This window comes from Typha latifolia, chromosome 2 (assembly GCF_019914945.1).
Source record: "Typha latifolia isolate L0001 chromosome 2, TyphaL0001v2, whole genome shotgun sequence".
Lineage (NCBI taxonomy): Eukaryota > Viridiplantae > Streptophyta > Magnoliopsida > Poales > Typhaceae > Typha > Typha latifolia.
Window position 1 is genome coordinate 15194021 of NC_133087.1, and position 18999 is coordinate 15213019.

General features: G+C 35.7%; 3 protein-coding genes across 6 annotated transcripts; 2 read left to right on the forward strand and 1 right to left on the reverse strand.

Annotated features, from left to right (window-relative positions):
• The first annotated feature begins 2600 nt into the window (after positions 1-2600).
• Positions 2601-6326, forward strand: LOC140782800 (probable enoyl-CoA hydratase 2, mitochondrial). 3 transcript variants are annotated; one of them, XM_073129577.1, is made up of 8 exons: positions 2601-2859; positions 2975-3144; positions 4282-4356; positions 4907-4997; positions 5107-5158; positions 5422-5525; positions 5605-5681; positions 5994-6326. In XM_073129577.1, the coding sequence occupies exons 1-8, from the start codon at positions 2685-2687 to the stop codon at positions 6168-6170; spliced, it is 921 nt and encodes a 306-aa protein (XP_072985678.1). In that variant the 5' UTR covers positions 2601-2684; the 3' UTR covers positions 6171-6326. The 3 variants fall into 3 exon arrangements, with proteins under 3 accessions (XP_072985678.1, XP_072985679.1, XP_072985680.1); XM_073129578.1 differs by having other exon boundaries at positions 2601-2825; positions 2971-3144; XM_073129579.1 differs by having other exon boundaries at positions 2637-2859; positions 2971-3144.
• Positions 6327-6759: 433 nt separating this feature from the next.
• LOC140782954 (COP9 signalosome complex subunit 7-like) lies at positions 6760-13110 on the forward strand. Of its 2 annotated transcripts, XM_073129866.1 has the most exons (9): positions 6760-7090; positions 7214-7289; positions 7524-7612; positions 8621-8710; positions 10145-10189; positions 10293-10363; positions 11609-11741; positions 12033-12121; positions 12807-13110. In XM_073129866.1, the coding sequence occupies exons 1-9, from the start codon at positions 6932-6934 to the stop codon at positions 12826-12828; spliced, it is 774 nt and encodes a 257-aa protein (XP_072985967.1). In that variant the 5' UTR covers positions 6760-6931; the 3' UTR covers positions 12829-13110. The 2 variants fall into 2 exon arrangements, with proteins under 2 accessions (XP_072985967.1, XP_072985968.1); XM_073129867.1 differs by lacking the exon at positions 12033-12121 and having other exon boundaries at positions 6771-7090.
• Positions 13111-13977: 867 nt separating this feature from the next.
• LOC140781070 (vacuolar protein sorting-associated protein 32 homolog 2-like) lies at positions 13978-17394 on the reverse strand. Its single transcript, XM_073126853.1, has 5 exons — positions 17237-17394; positions 16060-16159; positions 15357-15442; positions 15211-15253; positions 13978-14482 (listed from the first exon to the last, which is right to left on the reverse strand). Exons 1-5 carry the CDS (start codon positions 17300-17302, stop codon positions 14478-14480), a joined length of 300 nt encoding a protein of 99 aa, XP_072982954.1. The 5' UTR covers positions 17303-17394; the 3' UTR covers positions 13978-14477.
• Between the last annotated feature and the right edge of the window lie 1605 nt (positions 17395-18999).

The window sequence follows — 18999 nt, forward strand, 5'->3', positions numbered from 1 at the left end:
CTTGGAAAATTTTCTATTGTTCTCACTTTGGACGGTGGACGGTGGAATCATTAGAATATATTTAACAGTAATAATAATAATAATAATAATTAATAAGAGAGAAAATAAAATTAAAATGTTAATTTCCTGGTGTAGAGAAATCTATTAAAAACACCTTTTTATTTTTATTTTTTTACCTAATAGAAAATAAAAATATCTAAAATATTTTACTCAGAGATATTACGATCATTTCATATCTATTGTTGTTTATATAGTAACTAAGGAAAGAGTATTTAAAAAAATAATAATTATATAATAAAAACGCAGGATTTTTTTGATAGATTTTATTAGTATTTGATAGCCTTAATTATTTTTTAGTTATTTATTAGAGTTGGATCTTGAGATAGATTTTATGAAATAAGATTGTGTCGGCTCGCTGGACGACAATCTTGTGGTATGGGCCCACACTTGTTTGTCTACAGAAAAATATTGCGCGTGACGCACGTGATGACCACATAATTAAGTAATATTAAATTAATTGATTAATATTGAATTGTTTTAAAATATCATAATTAAGTAATCGTAGCTGTCACTGGAATTACTGAGCTTTTTTCTAGAATATTATTCTATTAGTTAGATCTAACCAATTACCATTAGAATTGAACTTAGATTGAGTGAGATTATTTTGCATTTATATAAATTGTTTAAAAATAGTTTTGTGTAATAAAAGATAGTTTTTTTTATGCGGGGTAGAAAATATTTGATAAAAACTCTATATCAATGGAATTCGCTTCAGTAGGGAAATAGGTTAAATAGGACAAAACGAGCCACCTACAAAATGGAGAGCAAGGCGGCGAAAGATAGGAGGGTGACAAGGCATCTAAAGAGGAGGATGGCCATAGTGAATGGGATCGAGGCTGACAAAAATCATCGAAGTGGTAGAAAGAGAGGCGAGAAGGCACAAAACCAACTAAGATTAGAGGATACCTTGAAGAATATGACAAGAAGATGACATTGGCAAGGGAGGAAAGATGGATAGGAGAAAAAATGAAAGAGAAGGAGAAAGGTGAGAAGAGAAAAAAAAAGAAGAAGAAAGAGAACAATTCCTAGGTGACGGGCTCTCCTCTCCACCTAGCCACCCAGGCAAGGGAGAGGAGAGGGGGATATCTTTTTTTTATTATTATTTAAGAATCCGAAGTCTATATGAGCTAGATAAAAGGGCAACCCTTCGTAGATATTGACCAAGTTTAGTTAATATATTGAGCTACCTAATATGGGCTTCAAGTTATATGCATTGTTGAGCTATTGCTTCTAACTAAAAATTGTTAAGATATCATTTTAAGCCGTCGCGTTGCCAAGTTGCTCATCTAAATAACAACACTGTTGAGCTATCAATCAGGCTGAGCCGAGCAATTGAATTGAGCTACTAAGCCACCAAATTATCAAATAATTTAGGGTTAGAGTCAACCCTAGGAGAGGTACCTACCAACTTTATAAGAGTTGGTTGGTAAGAAGGGGAGGAAGTCGTTAAGACGTGAAAATCCTTGAGATGAGGGGAATATCTTAAAACCCTAGCAAACCTAGTGGGGGAGGTGAATAGTTGAAAAAATATTACCATTTCTAAACAAGTGCAATAATCTGTCTATCTATTATGGATGTTTGGTTTGAGAAGGCATTGGGGTACAATGGGAGGTTATATGTCTGCTTTAGGAATGCTCAAAAGCTCGTTAGTCTCAAGCATGTCTATGTCCAACTCAATAAAAGCTGACCATAGCCCGCCCCAAGCCCCCTTTGGATCCAGTTCGACCAGATCTGAAAGTCTATTGGATTGGTTCTGGGTCAAGCCATGTTCAAGCTCGACCCAGCCCGAGCCCGTAGCGCCTAGCCTACCCATTAAGGCCCATAGATAATGACCCATCTTTTAAGCTTTAGCCTATATGCCCGTAATTAGTTTGATCCATGTCCATTAGATTTAAGTTTAAATTCCTTAAATCATATTTAGAAATAAATCATGGAAGTGAAAATATTTAGAAATTTTAAATCATACACAAAACATTCTTTTAAGGAATTTAGAAATTTTCTACTCTATAAAAATATTATGGAATAATTTCACCTAGACATCGAGAACTATCATTAGTTTTTGTATACACTCCCTGAATTTTTTTTACCACATATACTCCTTGATTCACAAAGTTTTTGATTTAGAGGTTTATATAGTTACATTTTTTTCTTAGTTTAAGAGGATATACATAAATATTATTTTAGTTTAGAGGTGTATGTAAGTAATAAAAATGTTCAAAGTATGTATATAAAAAATAATGATAGTTCAAGTGTTTATCCGTCGGCTCACAATTGGCTTATTATGGGCATGAACTGAACCGGGTCAAAAAAACTTAAACCCGGCCTGAGCCCAGACCCGGTCCAATACTAGTTTGGGAATAGACTAGGCTAAGCCTGGTCCAAGCCCGAGTCCAATTTTATTTTGTTCAAGCCAGGTCCCACTTAGTCCACACCACTAGTTTGCTTATCGGGGAAAGGGACTGGTAGGATAACAAATTTAATCCTCCTATTAAGTATTATCTCTTCCATAAATTCCTACAACCGGGCTTGTATAGGGTCTGCTCCATTATGGCCTCCTCGCCCAAAGCTTATCACTCAAAGCCGGATCCAGTACTCGACCCATCGCACGGCGCTTTGCTCTCGCAATGCATCGCTTCCGAGGCCGCCTCGTCTCCAGCCACTTGTTCCTCGCCGGCGTGTCCTCCCACACGGCGGCTGGAGCCGCTGCCTCCGGCTCCCTTGCTGTATTCCGTCGGACTCTTATAGTCCAAACCCTTCCGGAGCCAGTTAAGATAGAGAGGCTCTCCGACCCGGATTCCGGTGATCTCAGCTTTGCCTCTCGATCTCTTCTTCTTCTTCTTCTTCTTCTTCTTCTTCGCTTTTTTTCGGTTTGCTATCGAAATTTACTGAGAAATATCTTGGAATTTTGAGGTAGGGATCGTTGAGCTGAAGCTTGATCGGCCGGAGGCGAAGAACGCGATCGGGAAGGAGATGCTGAAGGGATTGCAGCGTTCTCTTGAGGCGATCGATCGGGACTCCTCGGCGAATGTTGTCATCGTCTCCAGCGCGGTTCCTAAGGTTTTCTGTGCCGGTGCTGATCTCAAGGTACATAGCTGCTTATGTTTAGATCATGGTTAGTTTTATAAGATTGCAGATTATTGATTAGTTAATGATAAATTCACAAAGAAAGTTTCAGTTAGAGGAATTCGGGGTTTATCCATCGGATTTCGTGTGCAAAAGTTGTTATTTGGAAGTGCTTGGCCTATCAAAAGAGGAGATGGACAACTATTTGTAACTTAAATCGAATTCTTGTTGCTTAGAAGATCATACAATCATAAAAATTCTATGTTCTGCTCTACTTGTGGGATTTTAGCATCTGGAGAGTTAAGTTAAATGAAGATGTTTGGGCTGAATGATATGAATGCATTTTACTGATTATTTCCTTCCAATACCATTAAAGGTGAATGATCCCATGGATTGATGTGAGAGTTGGTACATCGAGCATGCTGACTTTGCTAAATCTTGTTGTATCAATGTGGTGCAGTTAAAGAGTGCCGAAAAATAGTAGAACTCTTATAGGGGCATACTGGTTGTGCCAAGTATCAGTGGCGCGCAGCTGCAGCACAAAATTTGTGAACAAACTTCAAAGTTAGGGGGCAAAGGTTGTTATTTAAATTATTAATACTAGAAACAACATGTAGTGAACCCAATTACATAAAGTTGCTGATATACTCTAGTAGCTCAGAATTTCTTCTTCTAATGATTGATACATGTATTGTGACCTTTTGAATTTTTTTTTTTCAATCCCTAATTTTCCAAAATGTGTATTATTGTTTGGATTTCAGATATTGGATTCAATTATTTTGTTATCTCCCTGTCCCTTTTGGAATCTAGCATCATTTGCAATAGTCCTTTTTCCTTTGATCGTAGACTGCTGCAACAATTATTAAACAGGTTGTAACTTAGAATAAATAGCCTTTTTTTATGATGCTTAAGGTTGGGTCTTCTGATGCAGGCATTGTTGTTATACTGCATGCAAATTTCTTATAATTTAAGCTGCCGATGCAGCCTAACTGTGTATCCTTTCTAAAAATTCTTGAGATGCAAGTTTTTTTGAATTTCTATTTTATTTGTTTCTCCTATTTCTTGCATCTTACATGATATTTTAGTTATTCTCTGACGTTCATATGGCTTGCTTTGACATTCTGCTCAAGTTGGTCATAACTGAAGGTCTACTGGCAGGAAAGGAGGCTGATGAGTCCTAATGAAGTTGAGCTGTTTGTTAACTCTTTAAGGTCAACCTTCTCATCCATTGAGGTTTGTGCCTGATTGCATGCTTCAATTTCTTCATATGTAAGTAATGCTGGTTTCTTCAAGAAGATCAAAAGAATGACTATGCAGGTTTGTTTTCAGTAAACTAGTTCCCAGTGGTAGGAATGCCAAGATAATAGTAATTGTCTGAAATCCTCTGTTAAATAGTGACTTAACCACCTAAGATGAAGACTTGGATTTGCAATCAGTTTTTCTGCATTTCCGAACTTCTTACTACATAAGCTTTATTTAGGATGTATCTATAATGGATATATTGTTTTTCTAAGAGGATGAAACATCTTTATTTTGTTTTTCAAGTCTCCTCACTATGCAGTCATCTAGTTTTGTTAAACTGGTTTCTTTTGTCACTGCAAACCCCTTTGAAATTACAAGATTAGATTCCCTGTTGTTGAAAAAGGTTGATATTGCCTTCCTGTCTCTTTGCCTTTTTCAGTCATCTTTCCTACTATTGGGTTTTACTGTGAGAAATTTTCATTTTAACATGATTTCCATCCCATATGATCTTATGGATCACAGTAGATTCTCTTTAGTGCAGGCACTCTCAATACCTACAGTTGCAGTTGTTGAAGGAGCAGCATTGGGTGGTGGACTTGAGTTGGTTCTGTCATGTGATCTTCGTATATGTGGTATCACATCAATACATTGGATCCAGTTAATTTGAAGTATATAGAAATATCATGCATATCTGCTTAGAAGGGTATTTGACTTTCAAAATTCTTTCAACCTGTTTCATAGGAGAGAATGCAACATTTAGTTTGCCAGAGACTGGACTTGCTATAATTCCTGGGTATGTTTTGAAGCTGGTGGTTATATCAGAGAGTAAGGTGTTTGTTGTATAGTTTTGTTACTTTTGCATATGCCTAGCAGATGAAAAATATCTTGTCTGAAACATCCGCTCTCTAATTTATGCTTAATTATCCACTTGAACTTTCTAACGACGCAAGGATACCTTCATTCATCAAATATTGAAGCTGATGTTTCCTTCCTACAAAACTTGGAAAGAGAAAATTCCTTTAAATGATAACTGACATTAATATCCACTATATGTAGAGCTGGTGGGACCCAACGCCTTCCCAGAATAGTTGGGAGGTCTGTGGCAAAGGAGCTCATATTCACCGGTCGAAGGATTGATGGAAGAGAGGCAATGTCCATGGGTAAGAAGTTTGATTTGCTTATCACAACAAATCCTCACTAGAAATTGTTTCTCACCATATAGGGTTTATTCAATGGCAGGGCTTGTCAATCACTGTGTTCCTGCTGGGGAGGCTTATCTAAAAGCCCTTCAAATTGCTCGAGATATAAATCAAAAAGTAGGACTTTTGTTCTTGTTTTTTTCTCCTTGTGGTTTCAGAGTTTCTCTACAATATCTTTGAAAGAGGTCTACAGAGCATTTGCATAAAAAAGACATTAGTTTTTAAAATGTATGTATCTAGTATAAAAAATAAACGCATTCAATTGCAAGATCTCAATCTTATTATTATTAAAATCTTCGGCAAATAGTCCGAGATCTATCCAATCTATCTGTTATGTTTATTATGGATCGCATTCTACATATGTGTATGATATATTAATCCAAGTAGTTGCCCTATTGATCTTATTTGCATTCCATGTTTCTCTATCAGGGTCCTGTGGCTCTAAGAATGGCTAAAAAATCCATCAACCTGGGCATGGAGGTGGACATGCCATCGGCACTGGAAGTAGAGGAAGAATGCTACGAGCAGCTGCTGAACACAAAGGATCGTCTCGAAGGATTAGCTGCTTTCGCAGAGAAAAGAAAGCCAAGATACAGTGGTCGATAATTCATTACTCTTAAGTCTTCTTCAGTCTTTCTTTGGATTCTTCTCAGGGGATTATGCATCATAGCAATATCTTTTTTGCTGCTGTAATCAAATGTTACTAAAAGCGATCGCCTGACTTTGATCATGTAATAAGAAATAAAATTACTTTTTCACCTCCCTCTATTGCGTGCATTACTCAAGGGACATCAATTGTTTTTCATTTTATGAGGGATTTTATTTTACACGGTGTCTATTTCAGTTTACATCTAATAATTTTACTTAAATCTTCTGAACTATTATTATTATATATATATATATATATATATATATATTTTTTTTTTTTTTGTGCTAAAAAAAAGTAAAAAAAAAATTAATCCAAAGCGTATGCAGAAAATAATAATAATAATAATAATTTAGGGGTCTAAGTGAAATTATTTCTACTAATAATTATACTTAGACTGTCACCCTTTTTACGTGCCTATTACCAAAAAATTTGGTCATCCTGTTCCGTTCGGCTAAAATAATTATAGGTACGATAAAATAAAAAATAAATTAATTAAAAATAGTGAAAAGAAAAGGTGTAAAATGAGATATTTTCTGTGGGTTAATCATAATATAGTTGAACGATTGGGTTTGAAATGAACCTTTTCCTCTGATATAAAATATAAACATAAGAAGGAAAAAAGAAACGGGAAATCCAGGCGCCTCGATAGCTCGTTCTGCGATTCGGACAGAGGTAGAAGAGGAGGAGAAGAAGAGGAAAGCTCGAGGCGGAGGAGGCAATGGATATGGAGCAGAAGCAAGCGGACCTCATCGATCACTTCTCGAACAGAGCGGCGAGCCTCGACGGCCCTCAGCTCGCCGATCTCGTCCTCGACGCCACCTCCCACCCTTCTCTCTTCGCCTTCTCCGAGATCCTCTCCCTTCCCAACATCGCCAAGGTTGTAACCTTTTTAGATGCTCAGATGATTTCGATCGCTCTCGTTTCTTTTCCCATTTAGCCTCCAATTTTTTTTTAATCTCGAAGTAGAGACGTTATCTTGCTGGTTTTGCTTGCGTTGCAGCTCGAAGGAACGCAGTATTCGGCTCCTTTGCACTTGCTTCGCTTGTTTGCGTATGGGGCATGGAGCGATTACAAGAGTTAGCACCCGCACCCTCTTTTGGTTCTTCTTGCTTATTTTACGATGGCATCTATTCTTTTAGATGGACTCTTCTTGAATAATAAATTTAGTAAGTTGTTTGATTACGAAGTTGTGGATTTAGTTTAGGCAATTAGAAATTTTGATGTACTTTTGATATATATATTTTTTTTGTTGGGGGTTCTACTATCCTATTTTTCAGGGAAACTCATGTGTTTTAAGTCCTTTTTCTTAGGTAATGCTGGCTATCTTCCGGAGCTATCGCCTGATCAAATAAGGAAGCTTAAACAACTTAGCGTGCTGTCTCTGGCTGAGTCCAACAAGGTACTTGTAGAGTTGTAGTATGTATATTGGTTCTATTTATATGAATTATATATGTATACAGACTACGCTGGAATGTATATCTCTTCTTAGCTACCCTGTAACAATTGGGACTTTAAATATGCATGAAAATGTGAAGCAATACCTGCATAATAATACCTATATTCTTTTGGATGACATCTTTGAAAATCAATATTTTGGTGATCACTTTCATCCTTTTGATCGATTGCATATCTTAAACTTAAAACTATTTTGATTCTTTAAATGAATAGAGTTGAATTTTAGTGCATGCGAAAAGCAAACATATTTGTTTTACTATGGGCTAGTATTGATATTGTACCCTCTAGAAGAGATTTTTTCTCTTTCTATTCCGGCTTGGATGAATAATTGTATAAGGCTTACTTTGTTGCATATTTTGAAGTAAATAAGAATCATGCTATTCACCTCTTTGAATGCTCTTCTGATCTCAGCGTTGATCACATAAAGACGAAGTTTTGTGCAGACTAATGGTTTTAACACCCTAAAGGGCTGGTACTACATAATGGAAAGAGATGATGTATATGTTAAGGGAGATGCTGGTGTTTGTCAAATGCATCTTGGACTATACAATAACTTTTTTCTGCTTGTGAATTGCTGACACAGAATTCTGACCTGAACTTAGACACTATATTTTGTCTGACCTTGGGCGTCAAATAAAAACAGATTATGTAAAGTTGTAGACTAAATGTATACTCTAGTAACTCTACTTAAAGTGCAAAGAAACATTACAATTATCAGCTTTTTGAAACTGTGACACCCCTGAAGTAATACAAATAAATGACCATATGATTGATAAAATCACACGCGTGAGAAAATCAGAGATTGTGTATTTGATCAAGAAGATGTTTTTTTCTTCCTCTAGATGTCATAGTTCTCAAATCCCATAAGTTATTTCTTTATTATGTATTCGAATATAATCTTCTTAGCTGCATCCTGATGAAACAAATGCCTAATTTTCATGTTGGTTGTTAGGTATTACCATATGATCAGCTCATGCAAGAACTAGATGTTTCCAATGTAAGGGAACTTGAAGACTTCCTCATCAACGAGTGCATGTATTCGGTGAGAGCTTCCGAGATTGATCTTACATTGATGTAAAGGCACTGTATAATTCATACATGTTTCCTGGCCAATTCTGAAATTCATGCGACGCTTTTCTTTTATGTTATATATAGTATGTTCTATAAGTTACCTTTAATTTCATATGTGAAATGCATATTCTCTGTGAAACCTGGGAATATCAGTCCTTATACTTCCATATTATATTTTACAATCTTCATGGTCAACCATAAGTTGAGCACATACATGGAAACTATGATGCCTCTTCTTCATATTTGGTAGCTTAAGACTTTAGGCTTAGAGAATAAGTTTCATAATTTTGAGATAACTGTACAATACTTGAGCTCCAAAGTTAGTTTATAGGACAGCAATGGATCAGCCATGCTTCAGAAGTTTCTGTCAAGTTTTAACTATGTTGACTTTGTGATTGAGAGTTATGTTCCATTCCAATTAAAAATTCCTCAGCTTGTATTGTGCCATGAGAACATTGAGAAGAGTGGGTGAAAAAAGAAAGGTATTGTGGCACACACACTAGGCATTCAAGGGTGTTATAGTAAGTGTTCGTGATTAGGCATTTGAACGGGACTTTGATCATGTTTTCCTGAGAGTAAGTAACTAAGTTTTGACAATTTTCGAATGGATCCTCAAGCATACAAATGGGTCTGTTTGGGTGTAAACTTAAAAATGCTAGCCAAGTTGGATTCTCAAAGGATTTGTGATCAGCTTAACCTGCATAGGTTTCCTTGCCTTTTAGATTTCGGCAGGTTTAGACTTAGAGGATGCTTTGGATGACTTGGGCTTTTTACAATCGCTAGTCGACGAGGATTTAGTCAATTTAGATTTGTTAGTCTCTTGACCAATCTAGAGATTCCTTGATGGTATCCAATTTAGACATTTTAGAAGTGGAGCAGCCGATTTGAGCGCCCCCTATTTACTTTGAACACTAGCCGAGAATCCTATTCTTCTTAGCCTGAGAACTTTCTGTCTCAGTCCAATTTGAATATCTTTGAATTGGAGGCTGCCAATTTGACAGCTGATTCCTCTGGACCTCATAAAAAAAGATAGAACAAAGAAATATTTATCTACATTCCACATGTTTGGGTTAATGAAGAAGTTATAGTATTTAAATTTATTTATGATAAAATTTGTGTGAAAAGAAATTCTATGATTTATTAGTACTTTCTACAATGTCAGTTTTAGTCATCCTCCATCATCTAGATGCACATTCTGTTAGAATGAAGATCACCCACTCGGTGCATTATATGGTCACCATTAGATAGGCTCAAACCATCTTGGTCAAACCAACCCCTCATAGTTGGGGCAAAAGGCGTGCTTTCTGTACAGACTTTGACCTCTTGAATTGTGACTTGTTCTTGTTCCTTGTAGAGAACTGACATAAGACAATAAACTGGATCTTATGCTTTGTGTTTCTTGTAGGGTATTGTTAGAGGAAAACTGAATCAATCACGCAGATGCTTTGAGGTTAGAATGGACTATTACATGGCTCTGGTCATATGTTGATGGCTCTTTTCTTAAATCTTGAAAATAATCTTGTTCTCTACTCATCATTTGGCTTGTTGTATAGGTGCAATTTGCAGCTGGGAGGGATCTTAGACCTGAACAGCTAAATGACATGATACAAACATTAACGGGCTGGTTAGTTTTAAATTTCATCATATTACTTTTGGTTGTTATCTTTTGTTTATAATTTATTTGGCTGTGAGCCTTGCAGGCCTTGACTTCTTGTAAGCTAATCAACATAACTTTTGTCATGTGTAACATCTTCAGTTTTTTTGTCATGTGAGCCTTGCCAGTGTGGGCTGGCTGTTCGACCCTCTTAATAAATGTTATCGAGTTGGAAATGGGTCGGATTTGGTTTAATGGATCGAATCCGACTGACTAACCGATAACCATTATATATAAACAAAAAATAAATAAAAACCTAAACCCATTGCTGCTCTCTCTTTCTCTCGATCAAAACATCAAAACTCTAAACCCAAACCCCTCTTTCGAATTTCGATCATCTTCTCCGGCGGCAGCGAGCAGCGAGCTAAGGCAACGGTCAGCAGCAGCAATTTATTGTGGACGACAATGACCGATTGTGGAAGACCGACGATGATCAGTGGTGGCAAGCAACAGTATGGCCACTATCTTTCCGCTCTCCCTCCCACTCTCTTCCACTCTCTCCCACAGCTTCACTTCTTCCCACTGACAGCTCCACTTCTCAGTCTCTCCCACTCTCGTTTAGGCAGAATTAATTTTTCAATGCTAATTAGACTGTGAATTAAGGTCACTGAAATTTTTTTCCACTATCTTGCATAATAATTAGAGCCTCGGAGGAATTGGTTGCTAATTAAGTAAATAGTTAGAGGAATTTGTAATGTGAATTACCATTTAGTGATTACTATTTAACTGACTACTGATTAATGATTAATGTTTTTACTTTTTACGGTTTTTAATTTTTAATTACTAATTACTAATTAGTTAGTAGTATTTGATATTTTGGTGTAATGCATCATTACAAATTTTATATATACTATATTAGTATTAAAAATAAAATATATCATATATAATTTTTTAAACTTTTTTATATAAAAAATGCTATACAGTCTTGGCCTCCGCCTTCTGCATTGGCGCTAGGTGGTGGGGTGATTGCCCACCACCCGCGGCCATCTTTCAAAACATTGATATATAATTACCATGATTGATTACCTATTTACTAAAAGTTTAAATATTAATGGTCCGCTTCCAAGTTTCAATGAGTAAATCACTGAATATCAGATGGGTGAAAATATTTTGAATGAGGGGTGCCTGGTTGATGCTTTCCAACAGATATTGATGAGTATTCACCAGTGCATAAAATTTAGTTTTACATTATCCGTACTTGCACTAATACTGCAGGTTGGGCACTTCAGATAGTGTACTACATCTGATTCAAGAGAACATCAAATGGGCTGATACAACAAGTGAGGCAAACAAGAAACACCGGAAGGAAGCTGAAGACAAGGTGGAACAAGTCAAAAAATCTGTCAAGGTCAGTTTAATCATCTGAATGTAATATCAATTGTTAATATTAAAACACATATCGAGATGCTTTGTGGAAATCTCTTTGTTGCTGAAACAAGTTCTTTTGCATGATACAGAGTGAGATCACTTTTCCAATTTTTTTCAGTGTCATTATTTCAATTATATTTCCATTTTGTTTGTATACGATACAACACTATTCACCTAACACCAAAAGAGTGTAAAATAGCAAAACTGATTGTCAAATCTGGGAGTTTTGGTCTGTCTTACTTGATGACAGAAGTTAAACACTTATAAGCAGGCCGACATAGACCTACGAGGCCATGAAGGAATCTTCTCTGAGTTGGGAGGAATGATGGACTATGAAGAAGATCGTACCCGACCTAAGAGGTAATTAATAATTTAGGAAGTACAGTTATGACCTGTACATAATTTTAGTCAATATTGCATTAATATGTAAATGACTTGTTTCTTCATAGCAGCACATTGGTTAGCCAAGAAAAAGGTTTGATCTAACTATCTACTAATCTATTATAGCAAGTTTGGTGCATATAAGGACATATATAACAAAAGTCTGCAGTTGATAATAGTCAAGGTCATTATCATTTCAACTTATCATGGATTCTAGCAAGAACACTGTGAGAGATTAATATCATTTTGAGTACAATTTTGTTCATTGTACTTTTGCCTTACATCTAACATTTGCTTCACACATGTTCTAGATCACATTTGTAGTGTTTGCACACCTCTTCAATGTACTTTCAGCGCATACAAGATTCGCTGGAAGTAGATGTCTGATCTGTCTATGGCATTTGCTTTCAGAATCTAGGAATTTTATAAGATCTCAAGTAAATATAGGAATTCTTCATCTAGCTGTTTTCTGTTTCAACATGAGTTTGGATGGTTATGCACTCTAGACAGTATTATTGCACAAACATTCTTTTTCCTCAGCTTGATCTGAGCTATCTGTAATTTTTTTAGTCAAATATATCTGTAGCTTTTCTGTTGGCTCTTTAACCTACTAATCTCTTATAGACATAGAGTGGTTTCATACAATTTGATCTTTGTGTTGCAGAAGGCGGCAACCAATTCTATAGTTGCTAGGGAAGCTGACATGCTAGATTTCTTTTTCGGGGTACAGCATTTCAGATTTCAGGATCTTCTGTGATCAAAATTGCTGATTGTCCTCTGAAGTTTTTCTCAGCAATCTTGATATCCAACGACATCGTTCAAACTGGTTCACCATTCTCATATATTTTGAAAGAAAAAAGAACAGGTTGATGTGCCATAGGAGAAATCTTATTTGGATGATGTTTCTTAAAAATTCTATGTGATACTACATTTCAATTCACTTACTGCGACCCAATATTGCACTGTGACATCCTTTTCTTGTTACATCTCGAGTGAATCAAGTGCAGGTATATGGGTGTTTGCTTCTGCCTTTTTCTCACTCAAATTTTATGGTTCGTGTTCTTATTATGCCTAGAAAGTGTATACGCCTGCTCCAACTCTTTGGGGACCCCAAAGGGATTGGGTGATGCTGACAGCCATCAGATTTTGATTGGCTACATTTGATGATACGATCAGCATTTATCATACGAGTCCAATGATCTCCCAGCTACAATTTTTCTATTTGGAATCGTCTTAGGTCTAATTCCTATTACTTTAGCAGGATTATTCGTGACTGCCTATTTACAATACAGACGTGGTGATCAATTGGACCTTTGATTGAGTAGAGTAACATTTCTTTTTTTGATTGACCTCCTCCTTGCAGGGGGTCATTGCAATTCAACTTTGTTTTGTTAAGTTAGTTTATTATGATTGGATATAAGATAGACGGAATCACGCTCTGTAGGATTTGAACCTACGATATCAGGTTTTGGAGACCCGCGATCTACCGAACTGAACTAAGAGCACAACCACGCTGCAGTTCCCAACTTCCAAACTTTGGGGAATTGGGTTTGGATGGAAAGGTAGGGGATTCATTGCAGCACCGTCAGATGTGCGGTCAACGTAATGTATTAATCACACATATTTGATGACATTGATTGCATCTGATATTAAATATATAGAGAGGTTATAAGATTAGAGTTTAAGATAAATCAGGACCAATGGGGCCGCACCTAATCAGCGGATGGAAGGTGCCAAGGTGGCAATAGACAGTACCCAATAACTTCCCAGCAGTCATCAACCTGGATATATATAAACTTCCAACTATTATTACATTTGAACAGTGAGCATGCATCTAAGAAACAAGAACAAAAAGGTCCTTTCACAAACATTTATATACAATCTAGGACATTTTGACATACAAAGCCACAGCTGAAACATAATATTAGAGCATGTCCCATATTGATGATGTCATTACTCTTTTCAGCAGATCTGACAAAGAAACTTCAACAATTTAACACCTGTATAATAAAATTGTTGCCACACATGCAACCACTTGAAAGATCTCTGGTTTCCATCCAATGACTTTCACATCAAATGAACAATAGAGTTCGGGCTAACCAACTGAAGATGTCCAAAGGTTCACAGAATGCAATGCTACTTGACTTAAAGAAACATTGTACAAACTTATGTACAAGAAATAGTAGTAAGTGTAAAGATCCTACATCTATGTATAAAATCAGTTAGATCATTCCTAGATTTCATGGACAAAACTCCCAGTCATCCCTGCCGTCCTGCAGACAGTGTTGGCCTCTTTTTAGTTAATTCTTGCTTAAGAGCCCAACAGACCAGAGAGTCAACCTGCAGCAGAAGGATGAGCCGGATAAGATGATTGGCAATATTGATAGAGGAACTTGGAACTTCTTTGCTGCTTATGATTGTTATTTGTACAGGTTAACCTGAAGGACAAACATTTTGCTGGTTTCCCAATGGGCTTTTCTGAGACTGACTCGAGAACATGAAAATGGAGGATATCAGAAACAACCTTCTGAACAAGAGAATTTTGGAGTTTATGCTTTTTTGAAAATATTGATGTGAAATAGTTCCTCCTTTTGTATTTCTTCTAATTATAGATTTTAGATGAAAATTAGAGTGCTTTAGAGTATGCAAACTGATATAAAATTCCTTATGTTTACGAGTTCTATATCTTAGTTGATTAGGAGAGTTTTACTAAAAAGTTCAACATATAAAAATCTCAAGGTCCTCAACAAGATTATATCACATCTAACAAGCATATGAGAGCAATTCATGAGTGAAATATAATAAATTAAAGAATATCATAAAAAGCATCAACACATTTTCCTAATGGAGGGGTGGAGAGGTCTATGCAATAGTAAAGTCCAAACATAACTCTAACTGCAAGCACAGGAGAACTGTCTAATGACTCTAATTTGTTTCATTTGTGATGAAACCTTCACATAAGGCAATAGGAGATATAGAGTTACCAAAAGAATTCTAGAGAAATAAACATGAGTATTAAAATAACTACAAGCTACTCAAGGTTAAATCAAGAAAGTAATTTATCTTACTTTTCTCTAGATTGTTTCTCTCGTTGCTTGTTATCTGCTGCACCTGTTAACATTGAACCAGAAGTTAAGTGGAGGATTTTGCTCCTTATAGTGTAAACCAGATTCTGTTTGTACTTCCTACTTACAGTGATAGAGAATAAAGTTACCTGGTCATGAATCCGAAGCTGGAAACTTCCAAGTTGTTCCATTTGACCTTCATAATACTTCTTCCTTTTCAGACACTGCATAGCCGCTGTTGAATTCAATAGTGCAAATTCTTAAAGTTCTCACTCACAGCAACGCTCCCAAATTATTATCTAGATTACGCTAATATAAATTAGTACCTTATCTACCTTTCCTATGTACATATATATCTCAACAGAATTTATCCCACAAGCAGGTGATCTCTTGAAGGTCCATTGAAAATACAATTATATAGGGTCACTTTTTTGCACTCTCTTAAAATAGAAAGAAAGTCGAGGAGCACTCTTTCATGCAATAAATGGGGGAATGCCTTTACCGACAAAAGACTGACTGAAGCTTGACATAGACCACGCATAGATTTGACAAAGAGTGATATTGGCTCCTACGGTATTGCAGTTCGACATTTAATAAAGATAGTTGCATGGCAAAATGTCCATGTTGTTGCAAATAAGCTAGTCACTGTTCAGTTATAAGCCATAACCAAAAGGGATGAGCATTTATACACAACGTCTGGTGGTACTAAGATCTTCTGATGAAATTTCAACACTACTCCACTTTTTAAAAATAAAATGACAGAACATGACAAGGAATTTTTACTCAAAAAGTGTAGAATTTTGCATTTGAAATTCAATTTCCTAGAATTTCTTATATCTGATTTCTTCTTACCTTGTTTATTTCTTGACCTCGTAAATTCCTTTGCTCTATCCACCTCTAAGGAAATCTTCTTCTGCAAGACAATCTCCTTTTTCTCAAGCACTTCTAGAGCCTGCAACATAGAAAAACTATTTGTAAATCACTTCCAGTTTGAAATGCAATATTATAATGGTACCCTCTGGCAACCAAACATATGAATCTACACTATATAACACTGTTTGCAAATATAAGGTGTATTGTCGAATTGTTTTACCTTCCTATTTTGCTTTGTCACTGACGTTATTCTTTTTGGCACCTTTAACCCATAAGTTCAATATATTGCAAATTTTGTCTCCCTTTGTAGTTCACTTTTACTTATTTAATTACTTGGACTATCTTAAGGAGGGTCTACATTTTTAGAGAAGTAACAACCTATGATACTGTTTTATTATATTTCACTTATATCGTCTTAAATTTAGTCTCTTGTCATTAGAAATTTCTCAGCATCTAACTACCGGATTAGCTAAAACAGATCAATTTAAAAGTATTTCCTTTCTCTTCCCTGAAGTGCAAACATGTGCCAATTTGCTAGCATAGAAAGAAGATCAACCTTAATTCTAGTAATACAGTTTGCAAGCTGTATACTTGGTAGAAATTTTATTCCCTCAACGTCCTTAAACAAGTAAAACTTGAGAGAATTAATCTTCTCGTAACAGGCGCTCCCATGCAAATATTCATGCCAGTACGCTCAAATTAGGGCGAGTTCTGTCAAAACTTAAACAATTATTCCCTTCCAATTAAAAGTTTCTCCTCTTCCTCCGCATCTTCCTATCCCATTTCGCCCTCCCAAGATTCTTCCTGTCTTTAACTGATACACATTAATCTCTAGCAAACCCTACTTCAAAAACCTTAGATCAAGCTCATGTCAAACTCAATCATCACAAGATTGGAAGTACTCGACAAGCTTCAATCTTTTCCCTTCTTTTTGTTGCAAAAAGGCGACCGAACAACCGTATTAATTCTCAAATACTTCCAGAATCCACTGCAGGCGGCACTCTTCTTCACCCGATCGCACAGATCTACTGCTCATATAATGCGATCCCCCGAACCCTAGGCTACCAAATCCCAAGAATCTACCGAAAAGAACAGTAATTTAAGGAAGATAAAAAAAAATTAAAAAAAAAAAATCCCAGGAACGACTCGAAGAGACCTGCTTAAGTTTGGAAGAGGGCGTCGGAGACTCTTCCCTGCACCCTCGGAAGAGCTTGAAGAACATCGCCGGGAGTGGGGAGAGAGGAAGAGAGGTGAGGAGTGAGAAAGAGTGAGAGGAACAAAAGCGGGAAGCTTCCTTGGGTTATTATTATTTTTTTTCCTTTTATTTTGATGGCAATTTCCTTGTCGGTTAAGCTCGAACGAGTGTAAAAAAGGAAGTGGGCTTGTTATGGAAATTGGATTATTTATTTATTTATTAAATAATGAAATGGAAATTGGAATTTCTTGGGGGTATTTTATAAATTAAACCTTATATTTTATATATTTTGTGATTATATATATATATATATATATATTTATAATTTTTATTTAATATTTTGATGTTATTTTGATTGATCAAATTACTAAAATACTCTTACCACTATTTTTCCTCATTTCTGTCACCGCTTTAAAAAAGGTATGAATAATTTAGGTATTTATAAGTTATTTTATATATTATAACAGAATATTTTTTTACTGATACTATTTAATTTAATGAAGGATGTTAAATGAGAATTATTAAAAAAATAGGTAAAATATAGGGTGTGATTTGTAAATTTTTTTAAGGCGCCAAAAAATTTATGGTTCGAGCATCAAGACATACATGGATGTGAGTTCTGGCATACTAGAGATATCCCATAAACAAAAAAAAAAAAAAAAAAAGAAGTTACCCAAGCAACGACTATTTCGCTAACCAATTAGCTGCAAAATTTACTTTCTCTAAAAATATTATTACTGATTACTTTCTTAAAAGGCAGGAGTGAGGTGTCGTGTATTTGTGATCAGAGTTTCTAACTGATAGAATTCGGTAAGGGTAAGAAACAAAAATAATTTAAAGAAATTGACAGCATGGCATAGAAAGGAGAAAAGAGTTATTAGCTCATAATTTTCTTGTCTATATATATATATATATTTTTTGGAAAAAAGATTACACTGAGACAATTGTGATTAAATAATTAGAAAAAAAAAGCATTACATTCATGAAGCATATATTCTTGATCGTGACTCTAGCAACACGTGCCAACCAGTCACTGACGTGTCGTATTAGAGGAATCTAGTGGCGATGAAAACGAATGTTTTCTTTTGCATATATACCATTGAAAATATTTTATTTACTTGTATGTCCTTCTGATATTATACCTGCATAGCCCTCTAAACATACAATTTTGTATGAATATTCTTTAGAGTTAGCTAATTGGTTGTAAGTATGCCATCCCATGCCCAAAGTCATAGCATGTAAAGTTATTGGTCTAGCCCAGGAGTTTTGCGATACTAATTTTGGCCTCTCACCATTTCGATATTGTAAACCACTTTTAAGTTGATTTCTCTCCTCCATCAAATTAGACTAAAGTCAATACTGATGGATCCTTTGATCTTGTGGTACAAAAAGGTACAGTAGTATATATCATACATTGCTGAAATTAGACTAAGGACAACTACTAGCAGGATTGAACTTTAGCATTTTATTTTGGAGCTGGACTATAAGGAATTAGTAGAGTTCTTAACTCATGATCGAGAGGTTCCTCTTTACATCAGCTTTAATATGCAGAATTGAGGCATAGACTTTAAAAACTTTTGTTAATATTTAAGTCCAACATATATATGGACAAGCTAATATGGTTGCCAAATTATATTATGCCGCAAATATGGGGTAGGGTCATCAGCAGTTTATCAACTTTTTTATAATAAAATAAAATAAAATTTGAACATTTTTAAATATGT